Source organism: Musa acuminata, chromosome BXJ1-3 (genome assembly GCF_036884655.1).
Source record: "Musa acuminata AAA Group cultivar baxijiao chromosome BXJ1-3, Cavendish_Baxijiao_AAA, whole genome shotgun sequence".
In the NCBI taxonomy this organism is placed as follows: Eukaryota; Viridiplantae; Streptophyta; class Magnoliopsida; order Zingiberales; family Musaceae; genus Musa; species Musa acuminata.
In genome coordinates, this window is record NC_088329.1 from 40,373,180 (window position 1) to 40,391,184 (window position 18,005).

Sequence of the window (18,005 nt, forward strand, 5' to 3'; positions counted from 1 at the left end):
AAATCTTGATAATTACATCCCTGGAAATAGTTTGTGCCCAGCCAATTAGAACTAAAAGAAAATGATGACAGAGACAAAACTTTGCTCCAAATATTTGTGAAGGATTCAAGCTAAAGAAGTGACGGTCAAATACTCCAATCTCCCAAGTCTTTTGCAAACCCACCATCTTGCATATCATCACAATAGAAAAAGAAGCAGACATTTGCTAAGGAACTGAAGACAAGGCACCCGAGATGAGAAAGAAAGCAATTCCAAATAGGTTCTAGAGAGGGTTCGAAGACCAGTGACAACCATATAATTTGACCTTGAAAGGCATTCCAATCCCCCCTCCGGCAAATCATCACAAAAGAAAAAAGAAGCACCCTTACAGAAAGAACTGAAGCCTTAAGGAACCAAAGAAGATAAAGAAAACAATTCGCTTGTAGGGTTCTCAAGAGGGTTGGCTAGCCAACAATGTCCCCAAATAATCCAATCTTGCGAGGGTTTGCCAAACCCACCCATCTTGCAAATCATCACAAAAGAAAAAGAATCGCTGCTACAGAACGAACTGAAGATTAAAGCACCAAAGAGAAAGAAAACAAATCACTTGTAGGGTTCTCGAGAGGTTTGGTTAGCCAACAGCGGCCATATAATCCAAGAACAAGGAGGGTATTCCAAACCCGCCCATCTTGCAAATCGTCACAAAAGAACAAGAAGCGTTCTTACAGAACGAACCGAAGATCAAAGGCACCAAAGAGAAAGAAAACAATCGCTTGTAGGGTTCTCGAGAGGTCTGGTTAGTCAACAGTGGCCAAATAATCCAATCTCGGAGGCCATTCCAAACCCACCCATCTTGCAAATCATCACAAAAGAACACGAAGGTTCTCACAGAACGAACCGAAGATTAAAGCACCAAAGAGAAAGAAAATAATCCAACCTTGGAGGGGTTTTCCGACCCCATCGATATCGCAAATCATCACGAAGGAAAAAGAAGCACGAGCTGAAGGCAAAGACACCAAAGAAAAAGAAAACAATCGAGAAGGTTTGCTAACCAATGACGGCCAAATAATCCGATCTTGGGAGGGTTTTCCCCACCCACCCATCTTGCAAACCATCACAAAAGAACAAGAAGCGCTCTTACAAGAGGAACTGAAGCGCACCGAAGGATCGCTTGCAGGGTTCTCGAGAGGGTTGGCTGACCAGTGACGGCCAAATAACCGTTTCTTGGAGGGTTTTCCCCACCCGCCCATCTTGCAAATCATCACAAAAGGACAAGAAGCGATCTTACAGACGACTGAAGCACCGACGAAAATAACGCAAACGATCGCTTGCAGGGTTGGCTCACCAACGACGGTAAAATTCGCCGATCTTGGAGGGTTTTCCAAACCCGCCCATCTTGCAAATAACGCAAAAGAAAAAGAAGCAGAAATTACAGCAGAAGAGAGAGAGAGAGAGAGAGAGAGAGAGAGGGCGATAACTTGTACAGTTCTCAGGAGGGTTGGCCACCTTCCTTCTTCTCAAGCTCGACGTCGCCATTTCTTGGCCGCGTTTCTCGTTCGAAAGCTCGCATCACTCTCCCACAGCCTTCGCCGCCGTGTAATAACGAATTCGAGAGTGCTCTGATCCTGGCCGTTGAAATCTGATTGATGAGGACAACTAGCCATATTATTTATAATCCGGTTTTATTTTTATAAATTATCTCACTTTTTATTATCCGTATGAATAAAAGATCAATAAAAAATATAAATTACTCATATTTAATATAATAAAAAAGATCACTTTTTAACCACTTATATTACTAACCTTCACATTAGAAAGATCAAGCTAAAAAATCTCTTTAGGGTTTGGTCTCGTACAAATGACAGTTCGATATTTTCATCTCGAAGACATATCAAATAATCTTCTATGTATGGATTTGGTGATAAAAAGATGACTCGAGGAATACTGTCTATTAGTATTCTCAATGAATTGATAATGAACCTAATTACTTTCTGACTCAGCACTTCTTTTCCTCGAGATAATGCAAGAATTCATGCTTAGCATATATGATTTCTCCTTAAACTTCAAAAACAAGATTAGTTTGCACAATACAATCTTTTTTCCTTTGTTGTTTTCGTTGAACATTACAATTTGCAAGAACAGTCAAACCTGTCTGTCTCTTGTAAAACATCCATTGCCAACTTGATGACAAGACACCTCGTTGACCCAAATACGGTACACAACCACCGTTCAAGTAGGTGTACGATTGACAGTTACAAACTCCCATCACCATTGTTGACAAGCGTTGACCTGCCGATGACCTTTTTATTTTTGTATGTTTTTTATATGAACGGTCAAGATCTTTGGTGTTATGATATTATTATACTTTCTTTTAAAAATAAATATCGAAAACATGATTTGATTGAAGGATTTTATTATGATAATATATTAAATATATAGTACAGTTGAGTTAACCCATTTAAAAAAAATAAAAAAAAATCATACACTTTCACTTTATGATCCAATAACAACACGTCATATTGTATGGATGCGTTTGAGAACATATTTAAAATATATATTGAATGTTCAATTCATATTTTAAATATAAAATAATATTTTTTTTATTTTTTAAAAATCATATTTGATTTGGATGTCATATAAATTTTTTTTTAAGATTACCTACAATCATTTAATTATTTTATTTACTTAATTATTTAATTAAAAATATATATATCTACTTTTGAATAAAGAGTTAATGGACGTTTGAGATACAATTCTATCAAACAATATTTATATTAATGAATATTTAAAATATAATTTTATTTATCAAACATTCAAAACAATTTATAATTACACATTCACTTAGATCCTTTTTTAATTATATATTAAAATATAAATATGTTCTTATATATATATATATGTGTATATATATATATGGGGTATAAATATATATATTTAAAAGGATAAATATAAAAATCTTGGCGTTGAAAATTCGTGATCCAAGCGCCGTGAGAAGAGACTTTCGGCTGTCTAAATCGTGACTCTTGTCGATGCACTATTCGTTGATTTGTCGTCACGTCACCGCAGACCGTAATCGAACAGTGCAAGCGGATCGGCCCATCATCGTCGTCGTAAGTGGTGACGTACGACTCGAGTCATGATCTGGCACACGAGAGGCGGAGCGGCATGTGCGCGACGCGATCCTGAGGGCCACGTGAGTGCTCGAGTCATGATCTGGCAGGCGAGAAGCGGGAGCGGCATGCACACATCTAAAAGCAATGCCGCGATGCCGCAGGCGGGACCCACGTGGACGACCAGATGAGAAGAGTCCCCTCCTCCCTGGCTGGTGTCTCGGTCCCGATGACGGGATTGGAGAATACCGTAATCGAGGGCTTCTACGTCCCTCAACCGTACGACTCGTACTACGCTCGTGTACTTATACCTCTACAAACCAACCACTTAGATATCTAGAGAGATCACTTGTAGTGATTGAACGAAGCCGGAATTATGTGCATGGTCGTAATGCAAGCGCTCGTGCGCATGAATTCCACGCGACTAAATTGCAAGGATTTAGACCGTAGAAGATAGATTCTAGGCGACTAGTAATTAACTAATGCTCTCTTAGAACGATGCAAATGGCAATGGATTTCACGTGATCAAAACTCGGCCAGCATTGGCGAAAGGAAGCTTCACTTAGCGGTGTCCAGTCGCGACTAAAGTCGGGGCATGGAGAATGTTTCCACCCAGGGTTGGTAGTATCCGTTGAACAGTACGCGTTTGATCCGATCATTGACTATTTCCCGGACGCATACACCGTGACTGGTCTCGCCCAGCCAATCCGATGTTGACCGTAGACGCGCCACCTATGCATCCTGGTCAAGTCAAACGCCATGCGGATCGAGGTGACGCTCTCGTTTAATCCCTTACCCAATGGCGAGGGTCCGTTCCACACGGATCGAGCCCGGTTTTGGAGACCAATTCGGAGAGACTCGAACCGGACGGTTCAGATGGAGTCAAACGTCCGACTCGGTCAACCGACTTGGAGGCCTTCCATGGAGAGAAGTCAAATATAAGCTCCCATTTCTTCTCTCTCTCGCTCGCTTCGCATCAACCCTTCTCGCCTGACGGCAGCAGTTCCCTTCCTTGCGCGCCGCCTCGCTCCGCCCCCTGGCCAGGCGACTCCGGTAGCCGCACGCTGTGTTTGTCTGTGGGCAATTGAGCCGGCGTTGCTTGCTTGCTTGCTCGATCTGTCTCCTCTTGTCGACAGTGTTAAGGAGGAGCGGGTGGGACGATTGCTTACCGACGGGCAACCCTGATTTGTGCAGTTCCTCCGGTGATAGATCAATCGGGTGTCTTTGACTTTGGAGGTGACTGCCGCTCCTGGGTTTCTTATTTCGGATTAAAGACTCTGTTTTTCTCTTGTTCGCTACAAATAAAAATTGGTTTTCCGGAGCACAACTGCTTGTTATGACGAATGAATTCTGGTTATGTTTGGAATTAGATCTTTTTTTTTTTTTTTACAGTACTTTTGGTGTCAGAAACCATTGGATTTGGATTGATTGTTATGACCATAACTAGGTTTTGTTCTTCGCGAAATGTATGCATCTAATCAATATAGTTGCCAATAAAAGGTGATGCTTGATGTTTCCGTCAGATGGCTGGTTAATAATGGTGATAATATGTGGCTTCTCGGACCTTTTAGATGCTGGTCATCAAGTTTTGTCTCATTTCTGTAGTTTTGCGTTTTTCCTTTCTTGCCTTTCAAGAAATCCTGGTAATGGTTTTAGTGATTCAGTTTATTAGTTTAGGTTGATTATTGTCCATTGTAGCTTTAGCCTCCTTTGGCTATGGGGAATTGGGTCAAACAGACAAGAAAAGGAAGAAGGTGAAGTCTCTGGTTTGGCCATCATACTGAAGAGGGCAACTGGAGATATCTGCTTTTTCTCACCTCTTCTTACTCTCTCTAAATTGTTTCCAAATTGGAGAGAAGATAATTCATCTTCAATTCTATTCATTCTTATGCAAACTTTCCTGTCTTTCAGCAAGTACACTCAATCTAATCTTTTTAATAGCCCTGAGTCGTATCATCATGTGCGCTAAAGGGTAATAATTAGATTAACAGAAAAGGAGGTGGGTACAAATGCTTAAAGCCAAAAACAGTGATAACTAACTAACATGGTTTGAGCCTTTCCAATAAAGATTTAGCAAAGGCCTGCAAAGCTAAGGGATCTAAATTGCTTGTGCTAGAGGGAATCAGTGCATTCTATGTTTCGAGAACAATTGCAGAAGATTTATGAAGGTTTCTTGATGAAGCCTGTTGGTATTGAAATTTCAGTCATCATTAACTCGAGGTTACGAGCGTCTTGTCTGTCGCAACGGTAGAATCATAGACATGACTAATTATAGCTTCAGAGTGAAAATTTGTTTCTGTGGGAGCTTTTCCAACTGAAATTTCAGTGATTGCTGGTCTTTATTCTGATGCAATCCAGAAGTCGAATTCTTCTTGAGCATATACTTTCAACATGTTTGATTGGTTGAAATGATATCTTTCATGTGGCGATAGTTAATTGGTCTAGTGACTTGAGAAAGATAAGGTGCATTTTCTTTAGGTGGCCAAAGAAGGTTACTTCGGTTATACTGAGACTGGAATTCTAGTAATTGCACAATGAAACTTAACATGAATTCCAAAAAGTGAAACAACATTTTCCATTTGAAGTTTATGTTTGAACCTCCAGTGCGCTAATGAGTAATGACTATGCAAAAACCAGAAGTTGGTCACTTGTTTAGGGTCTCCTCACCAGTCTTTTACAAACAAAGAGTTATTTTGTCACACATATACATGATACATCCACAATTCCTTGAAAAACCCTTATTTTGCTACTTCATCATTTCATCTCAGCCACATAGTATGAATCACGAGCCACAAAGATTCAGAACTCTGCAAATTTTGATTTGAACCTCTATGCTGTCAATAATTGTTCAGCTTATAACCTCTGGTAACTGATAGGAGGAGGAGTTCTAGTGTGTTGTCTAATTGAACGAGCTTGCTTCTGCATTCATTTTGTCTTAAGTTCATGATTGTATATTAATCCTTTCAAGTCTCTACCTTTGCAGGGAACTTTTCGTTCATATTACCCGACATTCAACACACAGGAAAATCTGATAGTTTATTCATTCAGTGATGACTTGTTTCTCTTGCATATTCAGAAAGAGAAAAACTTCACGCCGGCAACACGATCAACCCAGTGAAGGTAGACATGCCATTTGGTGGTTTATTGTGATTTAACTTTTTCCTTTGCCTTCTCATCGAACATGGCGTATTTTGTTAATTTTCGTATTTTATGCCAAAACTCCATTCCACCGTTAGTTCAAGCTTTTGATAACTTTGTTGTATTACTATTTAGACATTCCAGGAACTGAAGTTGCTAAAATCTACACTTACAAGGAATTGAAAAATGCAACCGATGATTTTAGTCCTGCTAACAAAGTTGGAGAGGGAGGTTTTGGTTCTGTGTACAAGGTTAGCTTGCATAGATCTCATAGTTGGTAAATGCTATTAAGTCTAGAAACATTCCTCTTTATATCTGTTTTTGCATACAGGGAAGGCTTAGAGATGGAAAATTTGTTGCTATAAAGGTGCTCTCCTCTGAGTCAAAACAAGGAGCACGGGAATTTCTGACTGAAATCACCGTGATCTCTGGTATCATCCATGAGAATCTTGTCAAGCTGTATGGTTGTTGCGTAGAAGGAACTCACAGAATACTTGTTTACAACTATTGCGAGAATAATAGCCTTGCACAAACACTCCTTGGTACCATATTTCTTTCTCATGCTTCTCATTTAGTATTCTTGTGTCTTCAATAGCAACTAGGTTCTCTAATAAATTGAACACGTCAAAACATTCTTGTTGTTGCCTTATTTCAGGTTCCAGCCATAGTAGCATTCAGCTCGACTGGAGAACGCGAGCCAAAATATGCGTTGGTGTTGCTCGTGGACTTGCATTCCTTCATGAAGAAGTCCGACCGCATGTAGTTCATAGGGATATTAAAGCAAGCAATATTCTTCTTGATAAGGACCTCACACCCAAAATTTCTGACTTTGGTTTAGCGAAGCTTCTGCCAGCTAATATGACTCATGTCAGTACCAGAGTTGCTGGAACAATGTGAGTTCCGTTGCCTTTTCTGAACTTCCTATTATCTGGTTTTCATCATAAAACACATTTTATATGGAGCTTATGGCTGTTTTCTTCTGCAATCCACTAACTTCCAGATCTAGAAATTGCAACTGTCCCTGCAAATAGTTTTGCTGCTTGCAATACAAAATCCTGTTTCCGTGTCATCTCGCTTATGATATTACTGGCTTTTGTTTCTTTTCAAAACATTAAGTCTCTTTCTTTGCAGAGGGTACTTAGCACCTGAGTATGCGGTTCGAGGACAAGTGACAAGGAAGTCAGATGTTTACAGCTATGGTGTTCTTCTACTAGAAATAGTTAGTGGCAGATGTAACACCAACACAAGGCTACCTTATGAAGATCAATTTCTTCTGGAGAGGGTAAGCAAAATACTCCCCAGTCGCAAACTAAATGTTGACTATATTACATAAATAGTAGGTACGTTATTGTATATTTAAGCATTATTTGTTGTTGAAAATAATACTTTTTATTTTTGTGCAACAAGAGAGTTCCGAGTGTATTGTTCTGGGAGTGTAGGAGTTCAACCCTTTCTTTTTGCCTCTTTAGTTCTTTAATGCTTCAATCCTGTATCTAGTTTACTAAAGCAATCTGCTTTTAACAACATACAGAGAAAGAAATAAAATAAATCATCTCTGCTATGTAAAATTGTTTCAATTTACTACACATAATAAAATGGTTTGACATCATCATAAATAATCTGCTGTATGTATTTGTACGTAAGCATAAAATAAGGAGATTAACTTCAGACTAGATATATAAGACAGCAAGAAACCATCATCAAATAAGTAGTTTTTATATGTCTTTTTAATAAAGTGTGGTTTATGTAACTGTACAGTCCCCAGGCATCACGAGTGGACTTCTCATCTTGCAGACGTGGGGTCTTTACGAATGTGGCAAGCTGGCGAATATCATAGACAATTCTTTGACAGATGACTTGGATGTTGAAGAGGCATGTAAGTTCTTGAAGATTGGACTCTTGTGCACACAGGACACCATGAAGCTTAGGCCCTCAATGTCCAATGTCGTCAAGATGTTGACCGGCAAAAAGGATGTGGACTCAGAGATCACTAAGCCTGGTATAATTGATGACTTCATGGAACTTAAGATTAGAAGCAAGAATAAGGATGATCCAATGAGTAGCTCAGGCATATCTCCTGCTCTAGAGAAATCACCCTCGTCATCAGAGAACACTACGTATGCATCCATGACCTTCACATCAATATCTGAGCGGGACTGAAAACCAGTGAATGTAAAAAGGAAAAAGAAAATTTTCAAGGTACATAGTCATGTAGAGTCGATGTAATTCCCTTAATTTTTTTTCAAGGAAAATCTGTTTGATTCTTGATTTTGCATCTTGTAGATTCTAGATTCTGTAGATATCCATATGGCTTATGATCAAAACAGAACTTGAGTCATTTCGAAGTTTAAAAGAATAAAGTTAGAATTGTTTGATTGATCCAGCCAGCAAATTGAAAGATATTCCATGTTTAAATGAAATTCAATACGAATGTTGAATCGGTTCTCTAGGATACACATACTCTCAAGTAGAGAGTTTTAAGAATTGGCTATTAGAAATTTCCCATCTATAGGCATGATGGAAGTACATCAGTTGGGGAAAAATTTTCTTTCTGTTTGTGTATCTATATTTTGAAGTCATATGTATAACTTTCTCTCAAATGGGTTTTGTACAAGATGTTTACACACCCTTGTCAGTTAATTCTGACATTTTTATTATTACCTTCTCTTTGTTTATAGGGAAGAGAGGATCAAAGACAAGCTATACAGCTCTACATTGAGTTTTTTTAAAGCATTGTCATGTCCCCACTGCTTTCTTCCCTAATGTTTCCTCTGCCAGTGTCTTAACAGTTCTTGATGGTAATTACTGGAAAGTTGTGCTACTGACTGAAGACAGAAAAGCAGTTCCTTAGTGTTTCATGAGAAGGATGGTATAGAAACATGAACAAGCAGGTCTTTGAATGTTTTACTTGCTGGTGTTGACTGATATGGTGTTGAGAACTGGATGTGTATAATAAGCATCCTGGTGTAGTAGCTGATTAGTTTCAAAAGCATACCTGAGCTAGATCTATTCCAAAAGGTGCTTTTGCTGTTGTCCTTTTCCCACCCTGGGTGTGCAGGTAGGTTCCTTTCTCTCAAAATGCCCAACTTGCAAGGTGATCAGAGGGCTGGAAGTCCCTTTACCTTTAAACTGCTTTGGTATTGTGTCCATCCAATTAAAATCACTTGTGATGGCCCTTTCTGACTCGGGTCACCGACCAAGCCAGTTTGGTTCTCTCACCTGAGGGTGGCATCCATTGTTCCCTGTGTGTGTCAGGATTTCAAGCTCCTCTATTTGTCAAGAGAATTCTCTGTGCTTGTGCTTTATCTACAGTGTTGGCTTCTGTTGGGTTGGGACTCGGAAATAGCTCAGTGTCCAGATTCAGGTGGTCCCAAAAACTGAGGTTGAAGGTCATAAGTTGTTTGTTAACTAAGAGAGAGAGAGAGAGAGAGAGAGAGAGAGAGAGAGAGTTTGCTTGACTCAAAATCCTATTAGACTTGGCATCCAGCACAGGCCTTGGGCACAACAACATACTGCATGGACGTGCTTTATAGATCTGTCCAGGTGATCAACCATGGCACAGTGACGTCCAGTGACAAGTTTACAGCATGCTGTTGAGGAGGAGCTTTTTGTTCCTTGGCAGTCGAAGCATGTTGGTGGTAGCCATGTTGGGTACAGGAGAAGGGGAATAAACCCATGCCCAGTGTGCACTCGGCGTTCCTCGTCGAGCCAACCCAACACTCGCTGAATGAATCCTATTCTTTTTGTCCTATTTGCATCAGTCATTTATATCCATCCATCCTATAAAGTTATATACCACACTAACACGAAGCTGGAATTGCATGTAAGGAGGACGAGAATGGCAGATACAATAGTCATTCAGATCACATGCCTGCCTTCGTTTTAATACGTACACCCACTGACACAAGGCTTGTGTATTTGGCCAAGTACATGGAATTCCACCTGCTGGATTCGCACTGTGCCAGTAGATTTCAGGTGCTTTGAGATGCGCGCCTGGAGTGGCGAAAGGACATGATGAACAGCATGGATGTGCTCTCTGGTATCTGTCATCCCTCAGTGGAGTTGAGCTGCTGCCACCTTTCTTTCACTTCCCTGCCTGCTTTACTTCTCAGTTTGCACTGTATGAAAGCTCACTCTAAGCAAGATCAGGAAGAGGAAGAGGGGAGAGATTAGTCCAGAACTTTCTTTTATATGTATATATATCTATATATATTACAAGTTCCTGCACAGAGAGAGAGAGAGAGAGAGATGATGATGGTGTGTGTATATTATAAACATAAACATGCATTGGGGAGAGGGAAGTGGGGACAGGGTGAGTTCCAGGGAGGGAGGGATGGGGAGTTCTGATGGGCTTCTTTCCCTAGTCTTGAAAATTCCTTTTGGATGACACACAAAGCTGCTCAGTCCTCGGTAGGCTAGAAAGCTGACAACCCACCGAGCCAAGACACTTGGGCTCTTCTTCTTGCTCGCACTGTCACAGACAACAGCAAGGCAAAAAGGTATGGCGCCATGCACCACCCAACCTAAATTTAATGGACATGCTGTGGATTCCTCAGCACCTCTCCTTCCGGTGGACCCGACGTTGCTAGAGAAGCTATCACACTCTTATCAGCAAAACCCTCCATGGAAGTGTTGCAGAGAAGGTGACATGCATGCTTCCAACCAAGCACTCGATGCATCAAAAACTATTGGACTTGTAGGGCAGGAAGCTTAAGTTCTTGCTTCGTTTCAACCTCTTTTCGAGAGTTTAAATGCTGCGCATGTGCTTGTGTGTGTTGATATTATTGATCACAAGACATAAAACACCGAGGTTTATTGATTAGTTTTTCTTTGAGATATCAGATCTCGTCGTAAGGAGCCGCATGAGAGAGATAGTGAGTGATAGATGTTAGACAAATGTTGTCGACACAAACCATGAGCATACGCATACATATGTAGAATAATCAAAGACAAAGCATAAGAATTACTATGTAAGAGAGCATTGAATCATCTGCACAAGTTCGAGACAGAAACAACGAGTGTGGAGAGCAGTTTACCCTAACAAAGTTGTCAGAGAGGCAAAAAAAAGCGTATGTATCTTTTAAGTGATCATGCGAGAGAAGAAGATGGTCACTCATACATTGTAGCAGTTGAGAGTGTTTGAGATTGCATAAGAGAGAGAAATGAACACCCAATTAGTCCCATCCAAATATTGCAAAGGAGCTGACACACATCTGAACCCTAGAGAATCTCAGCAGAGAGAGAATGATGTGCATTTGTACACAACTATAAGCATCACAATGTCAATTTGAAGATAGCAGAAACCAACATACGATGGTAACAGGATCAAGAAATAATGCTCCAGCTACTGCAAACCATCAAGAACAGTATCTTTGCCATTTATTTATGGATATCAAGAGATGAAAGAATCATAAAGCTTCCCCATGGAACAACAGCACGTTAGCCTGTAACACAGGTTGAATGTATAGGCAAACATATGATGATGATGATGATGATGACGATCTTACTGTGATGATACACAAGCTGGATCCATGTTCATGTCGTAGAATCTTCGGTCTCATCCACATATATATCAATGCAAAAGCTATATTCCACTTCTGTATCACTGGTGATTTGTAGTAATAAACAAAACACCACGAGGAAATTGGGTGGTCATCATAAAAATATCGCTCACAAGTAAAGGAATCAAATAAAAGACAAAGGATCATAGTTATCTGAAACCTCTCTCTCTCTCTCTCTCTCTCTCTCTCTCTCTCTCTAGGATCATAGTTATCTGAAACCTCTCTCTCTCTCTCTCTCTCACAAGAGTTTGGACACAGGCCCCTTGATTCCTGCAAAACAATGAAACGACCGTCAAGATCAAACTCAAGATATATGATCATATGCGTAGCTCCATGTCCATCTCTTACTATTCCGAGCACCACATACATAAAATGACCGCTAGATCACAAGAGACAGCGAGAGCGAGAGAGAGAGAGAGGTCATGCTTGGCTCCTTGCACGCCACCCACAGTAGCCAATCACTCGATGGGTTGGTCTATATGTGTGGCATACAGGGAGCCAGGCACAACCCATTTCACCTGTATTCTCCCCACCATCACCTCTGGTTCTCTATTGGGAAGCAGGAAACTCACTCCCTTACCCGGAGGAAGGGAGTGAAAAGGGCCACTTCACATCTCTTCCTCTCTTGACGATTGAGCTCCACAAGACTCTCCTCCATGGAGAAAAAGAAAGGCCACTTGATCTACAAACCCTTACAAGATCTAGTTCCTGAAGAGAGAGAGAGAGAGAGGTAAAGGGAAAGAGAAGTGATGAGAAGCCAAGGTTAGAGTTGTAGAGGATTTATAGCCCCCTTGGAGGAGAGGATTTCCTTTCTCAAAAGTAAACAACACAGGCATTAATATATTACACAAAGGAGCCACTTTTGATGGTGCAAGCACACTACCCACTCAACTGGAAAACCCCATCCCAGCTCCCCAGACGTAGCAAACCCTAGCAGTGCCTTCTTAGCTTGCTTCTCCCCGGACGGACCTTGAAGTGGGATTGAGTTGGGACGGAGATGGAGGGGAGAAAGTGTGAAAGGGTAGCTATAATTCCCAGCTTGCAGGGCCTGAGAGCAAACAAGTAAAGCCTGCTGGCTTTCCTCACTCCCCTCTGAGGGATATTTCTTTTTCTTTCTCTTCTTCTGAACTGGGTTTGTCTGGAGCACTTGGATTAACTTCAGATTCTTGCAGCCAACCTCAGCCTACCAATCAGGAAAAAGATAGCATTCTTTACTTTTTTATGTTTTATTTATACTTTCTGCATTTTCTTTGTTCATACATTTTTCTTTAATATTTAGTATTCATGTATTTGTACTCACCAAAGCTTTCATCAGACACTCAATACTGTTGACAGATCTAAGCAAGAGTACAATCCTTTTGGTATGATTAGAAAAGTGGATTACAGGTACTAATTGGTCATACAACTTCATTTCTTGCATTTGCTACCCTTGTGTTGAATTCTGATATAGTTGCACAGTGGCATTGAGAAGTTTGGAAAGATTAAAACCATATACACCTTCCGAAAGTATTTACAAATATTGAAATTTATTTTCATTTTTTTAAAAAAAAATTCTTTCTCATCTTTGCTTGATATTAATTTTTTTTTTAAAGTGACCTTTAGTCAAAATACAACTTCATTGTCTCCATAAAATATGTAAAATTTGGTAGGTAGTCAGGCATCATTAACTAAGATCTTCCATCATAGTAAAGCTTTTCCTATCAGAGATATCATGGAATGGCTTGACTGATGCTTTCTCTTGTCGAGTAATGTCTCAATATTTCACACAAAGGAATGTTAAAAATGAAGATCTATGCTAGTATATATGTTGACTCATGTAATTGGCATAGAGATAGGATGCATAAAATAAAATGTAAGTACAAAAATAAGAAGAGGGACACATTTAAAGAAGAATGATTTTAATGTATACATAACTATATATTAGTGAGAACATCAGAAGGTTAAAAGAACAGAAAGGGACCCCCAGTTGAAATGGATCACTAGGTCTATTGCTGCATACATAGTAGTGTTATTTGCATGATCATGTTTGTTGTGGTCCAGTGTGATGTTCTCCCACTCATTATCTCATTTATATCATGCAAATTGTGTCCACATACAAGGCAGAGCCTATCAACATTCCATATTGATCCCTTCATTGCACAGAAGATAACTGAAGTTGAACTGCTAGCTCTTGTTATTAGTACTTATGTAACATCATGTAACAATGAGCAACAAAGTCTTATGTTTGTTTTAGTTTTGTGTTGTCTATGCTCCTCACTCCACATTCAATCAAGCATATGACACTATATATATATATAATCAATTTAATATATATATCATTCGAAAGGTATTGACTAGCTTAGCTGATTAAGGATTTGATTCGATGACTAATAAAATAGATGGCACTGAAACTACAAAATCAACATCGGTCGGTCGCCTGTAATTTAAAGAATGATTAGATGGATATGTTTCAAAGAAGAATTATTCCTTTCCACTAGTTTAAGAATACACTGTGAATCATCCAAAAAATATGTTATGTATAATAGCATATACAATTTTATCTATAATACACTGTCAACATATACAATTTTATCTTTATACATATATATAGATGTTGTTTTGTAGTTAAGAGTCCATATCGAAAAGGAATAATACTTTTGTTATACTAAGAGTCATCCTCAAGATGATATAAAATACCCTATTTCTACCTTAAAAAGGGAAGATCAACAAGATGAAAGAACCAAGTGTTGGATGATAATTGATGACACCTCAGTGTAATCGAATTATAAAGACTAATTTATATTGCACCTTGGGAATATTTTCAGACTCTTGTATGCAGCATTAATGTTCCTGTTTCCTAAATGAAATTAAATTAATGACCATAGCAGGGTTTCTATTCCCTTATCATATCGATGTTTGCATTGCAATGGTCAACTTGCTAGATTATGACGAGTCACCTAATTCTTGTCCCCTGTCTGCATTGCTAAAATTAATATCATAGAAATGATCCGAAATAGCTTTATTCGAGTTTCAATTCGACAATGAGTGAGTGATTAAGATAAATCTGAAAAGACAATGCTCAACAGAAATTATTTGTTACTCTCGATATGTAGAATCCTTAGATAATAAGAAATTTAAGCACTTGTACATGAAGAAAAAAAATCTTTAAAATATAATTTAATTATTACATAAATAGTGAGTATTTATAGAGCGAATTTTTTTTAAAAAAAATTATCGATGGATGTTGGTTAGGAGTTTCGAATCACGTAAATTCGACTCTTTCGATAGATTTTTGAATACATGTAGACCTAAATCATGCAAAGACAAATCGATTGTTACGGAGAACCATATGTATAAAGATCATATATATATATATATATATACTTGTTGAATCACAGAGAAAACTAGGAAGGTATCATCACATAGAACATGAAGTGGGTTATCCATGCAATGATCATTGTTGTTATGATAGCCTGAGACAAATTTATAGGGTAGAAAATTAGCATGGTAGAAACCGGAAGACAAATTCCAGTGAGAAAGAATACTTGATTAATATGACAGTCAATTGAAACTGGCAAACCGAAGCAGCTTTATCTGAGTGCTATTATCTGTAGCCAGTGACAGCTAGGAGTTGTCTTCTCCACTTTTAGATTGCCAAATCCACTGACTCATCTACCTTTGCTCCTCTCGCAACGTAGTAATGTTGACTCGTAATGTTTGTCTCGATCGCAAGAAGCCATTGGCATCTCACTATCGACACCCTAACCACTGATCACGGAGACGATGGCATGCACGGTTGGGTTCATCAGAAGAGAAAAGGAATCTATTATTTGCCCTAAACAAGTTGGGTCGGAAGGAAGCTTTTGGAAAGCAGTTTTGTTCCTTCTACTTGGACATCTTTGAAGGTCATGGCGAGTGAGCTCGGATATTCTTCTACGTGCGCGTTGTGTTGCTGCTGCCATAGGCTTGCCTTTTTGCGAGGGTCGTCCAAAGCGGCTTCACTAAAGCTTGGTAGAGCTTTCATGAGACAGCCATCGGAGCTCCCCCGTGATGTTTGACCAAAAAAGATGGGGAAGACAACAAGCACAGGACATCATGTTGGGACGACGACGACGACTCCTTCGACGCTTGCAAGAAATCACAACTGTTCCTGCTGATGTTGTGGTGCACCAACTGGTCATGATTCATGCCGCAAATTATTAGCACAAAAATACGTAAAAGAAATATATATATATTATTACATTAAACAGTACAAGAGACATTCAAATATGAATTTGAACTTGAGATCTAATAATATATTAACCATTAAATATGTGCATAGACTATTGGATATATATTGGAATACGACTTGCACTCATTAATGGTTATGTTTGGACCAAATGCTACTATCAAAATTACTATTTGTTTATCGAAAAAATAGATAATAAGTTCAGTACATTAAATAAATAATAGATGCTTTGTTCATCAAAGCTCAATCGATTTGAGTAAGTTTTATGAAATTGACTAAATAGCAAGCGCGATGATTAGCTTCTCTAACTATAGAGTCACCATCGAATCAAATAAAATTTCATAGAAGCTAGCTTAATTAATTTATCCACTAGTGGCATGATTAGCTACGATGGACACATCTTAATTATGATGACCATTGCTCTCTTTCTCTCTCTCCATCTAAATGCTACTTTTTCTCAAAAGGTGTAAGCATGTCTCCTTAGCTTTTGTCCCATGACCGACCACAAAAACTTCTCCCTTTGGACTTATTCTCGTGTACAATGGAAAGCCCCGACAATGAGAATTCGTGAGATTGGGAAAAAGTTACTTTGGGTGTAATAAATCTATTGCATGGGGGGGGAGTAGTTGACACATCTTTTGTGGACTTCGTATACATACATACATCATAGATCATTATGGCCTTTGGAAGGGGGAGGAGGACATATCTTTGTCTAGTGATGTTGTTTCAAAGGTAGGCTCACATCTTTCTTTCTTTTTACTTTGTACCTCTCATCTCTCCACGCTTCATTGGGCATGTCTTGGAAGTCAAGATGATGATGCTCTCTTTGGTCAAGCGAGACCATGGGCACCATGTGTCACCACATAGGATATATGGAATGTAGCATGTAAATTAAGCCACCGGTTTGATGCTTTGCAGGGATGTGGCTTTTCCACCCCCTTTTGGTCGATCAAACAACGTGATCACGTAAACAAAGGGTTAAGACTAGTGGTTTGTGTGTTAGAATTCTCAGCTTCTTTGAAGTGTGTTCACATCTTTCTATTATACAAGATAACATTTTAGTTTACAGTAACGTAAGGAATTTTACTTTTTCAAATAAATATTTTCATTCCGGATGAACATATTTATTTGTGTTCCTGCTTTTTCTATCCCTCTATAACTTATGTTATGAGCGGGTAAGATGTTTAAACGATCATCGTAGATAGAAGATAAAGAGTAGAAGAACATAATTTTTAGTACGAACATTTCATTCTATTGGGATGTTTCAATGAATCGAGTTTAGTGGAATTTTGTCAAGATCCTAATTTATTTCACAAATAAGAATTGTACTAACTCGAGCAATGATAGTGATATTTTCAAACTTTGTAGGAAGAAATGTGTCGGAACAATAGGTCCACAACAACGTCATTGGTAACCATTGTCACAGTTTTATTTATTATATACAATATTTCATATGAGATGGGGCTAGTTATAGATTATTTTTTATATTTGAATTCTATTAGCATCATGAAGAGGGGGAGACCCAATTGCCCTACCACCAAAATGCTCAATGTCGTCGTCGCCTAATTATCGATACCATGCATCCACTTCCATAATAGCACAAGCAGGCCACCTAGAAGACGACGAGCTCCAACAGCAAGGTGGCAAGCCATGGGAGTGGCATTCCGTAAAGGGACAAGAGGACGAAAGCCAAGAGGAGGAGGAAGACTGCCTGGCTATCGATCCATGTCTTAGTCCCGAACCAATCATAGGCGATAAGTGCATGAAGGAGGATGACGTGGGCATCATGGATGCCAAAAGTGGCATGGGCGAGGATCGAGAATGGGATGTCATAGCGAGTGCTGGATGCACAACTACAAGGAGGGGCTCGAGGAGGATGATCTTGGTGGTGACAATGACCACACCTTGAGCATCCTAGTAGCGTTCGCTCTCGTTACACTAGGAGTCAAGTGAGACAACGACCATACCCTGAACAACTCGGTGGTGATCGCTCTCACTACGTCAGAAGCC

General features: G+C 39.3%; 1 protein-coding gene and 1 long non-coding RNA gene across 5 annotated transcripts; one reads left to right on the forward strand and one right to left on the reverse strand.

Annotated features, from left to right (window-relative positions):
* Positions 1 to 4,071: 4,071 nt before the first annotated feature.
* Positions 4,072 to 9,042, forward strand: LOC135629949 (cold-responsive protein kinase 1-like). Of its 4 annotated transcripts, XM_065137671.1 has the most exons (8): positions 4,187 to 4,325; positions 6,073 to 6,209; positions 6,363 to 6,478; positions 6,559 to 6,769; positions 6,883 to 7,120; positions 7,359 to 7,509; positions 7,986 to 8,426; positions 8,906 to 9,042. In XM_065137671.1, the coding sequence occupies exons 2-7, from the start codon at positions 6,140 to 6,142 to the stop codon at positions 8,385 to 8,387; spliced, it is 1,188 nt and encodes a 395-aa protein (XP_064993743.1). In that variant the 5' UTR covers positions 4,187 to 4,325; positions 6,073 to 6,139; the 3' UTR covers positions 8,388 to 8,426; positions 8,906 to 9,042. The 4 variants fall into 4 exon arrangements, with proteins under 4 accessions (XP_064993742.1, XP_064993743.1, XP_064993745.1 ...); XM_065137670.1 differs by lacking the exon at positions 8,906 to 9,042 and having other exon boundaries at positions 4,072 to 4,325; positions 7,986 to 8,610; XM_065137673.1 differs by lacking the exon at positions 8,906 to 9,042 and having other exon boundaries at positions 8,022 to 8,610.
* A 2,723-nt stretch (positions 9,043 to 11,765) lies between these two features.
* LOC135637905 (uncharacterized) lies at positions 11,766 to 12,681 on the reverse strand. The gene is made up of 2 exons (XR_010496417.1): positions 12,307 to 12,681; positions 11,766 to 12,058 (listed from the first exon to the last, which is right to left on the reverse strand). It is a non-coding gene; the product is annotated as an uncharacterized LOC135637905 (long non-coding RNA).
* Between the last annotated feature and the right edge of the window lie 5,324 nt (positions 12,682 to 18,005).

Excerpts from the sequence above, each read along its gene's own strand:
- LOC135629949 (XM_065137670.1), top strand. The coding sequence starts at position 6,140 with ATGACTTGTTTCTCTTGCATATTCAGAAAGAGAAAAACTTCACGCCGG. Across the intron at positions 6,479-6,558 it reads GTTTTGGTTCTGTGTACAAG|GGAAGGCTTAGAGATGGAAA; the intron begins GTTAGCTTGCAT and ends TTTTGCATACAG. Across the intron at positions 6,770-6,882 it reads CCTTGCACAAACACTCCTTG|GTTCCAGCCATAGTAGCATT; the intron begins GTACCATATTTC and ends GCCTTATTTCAG.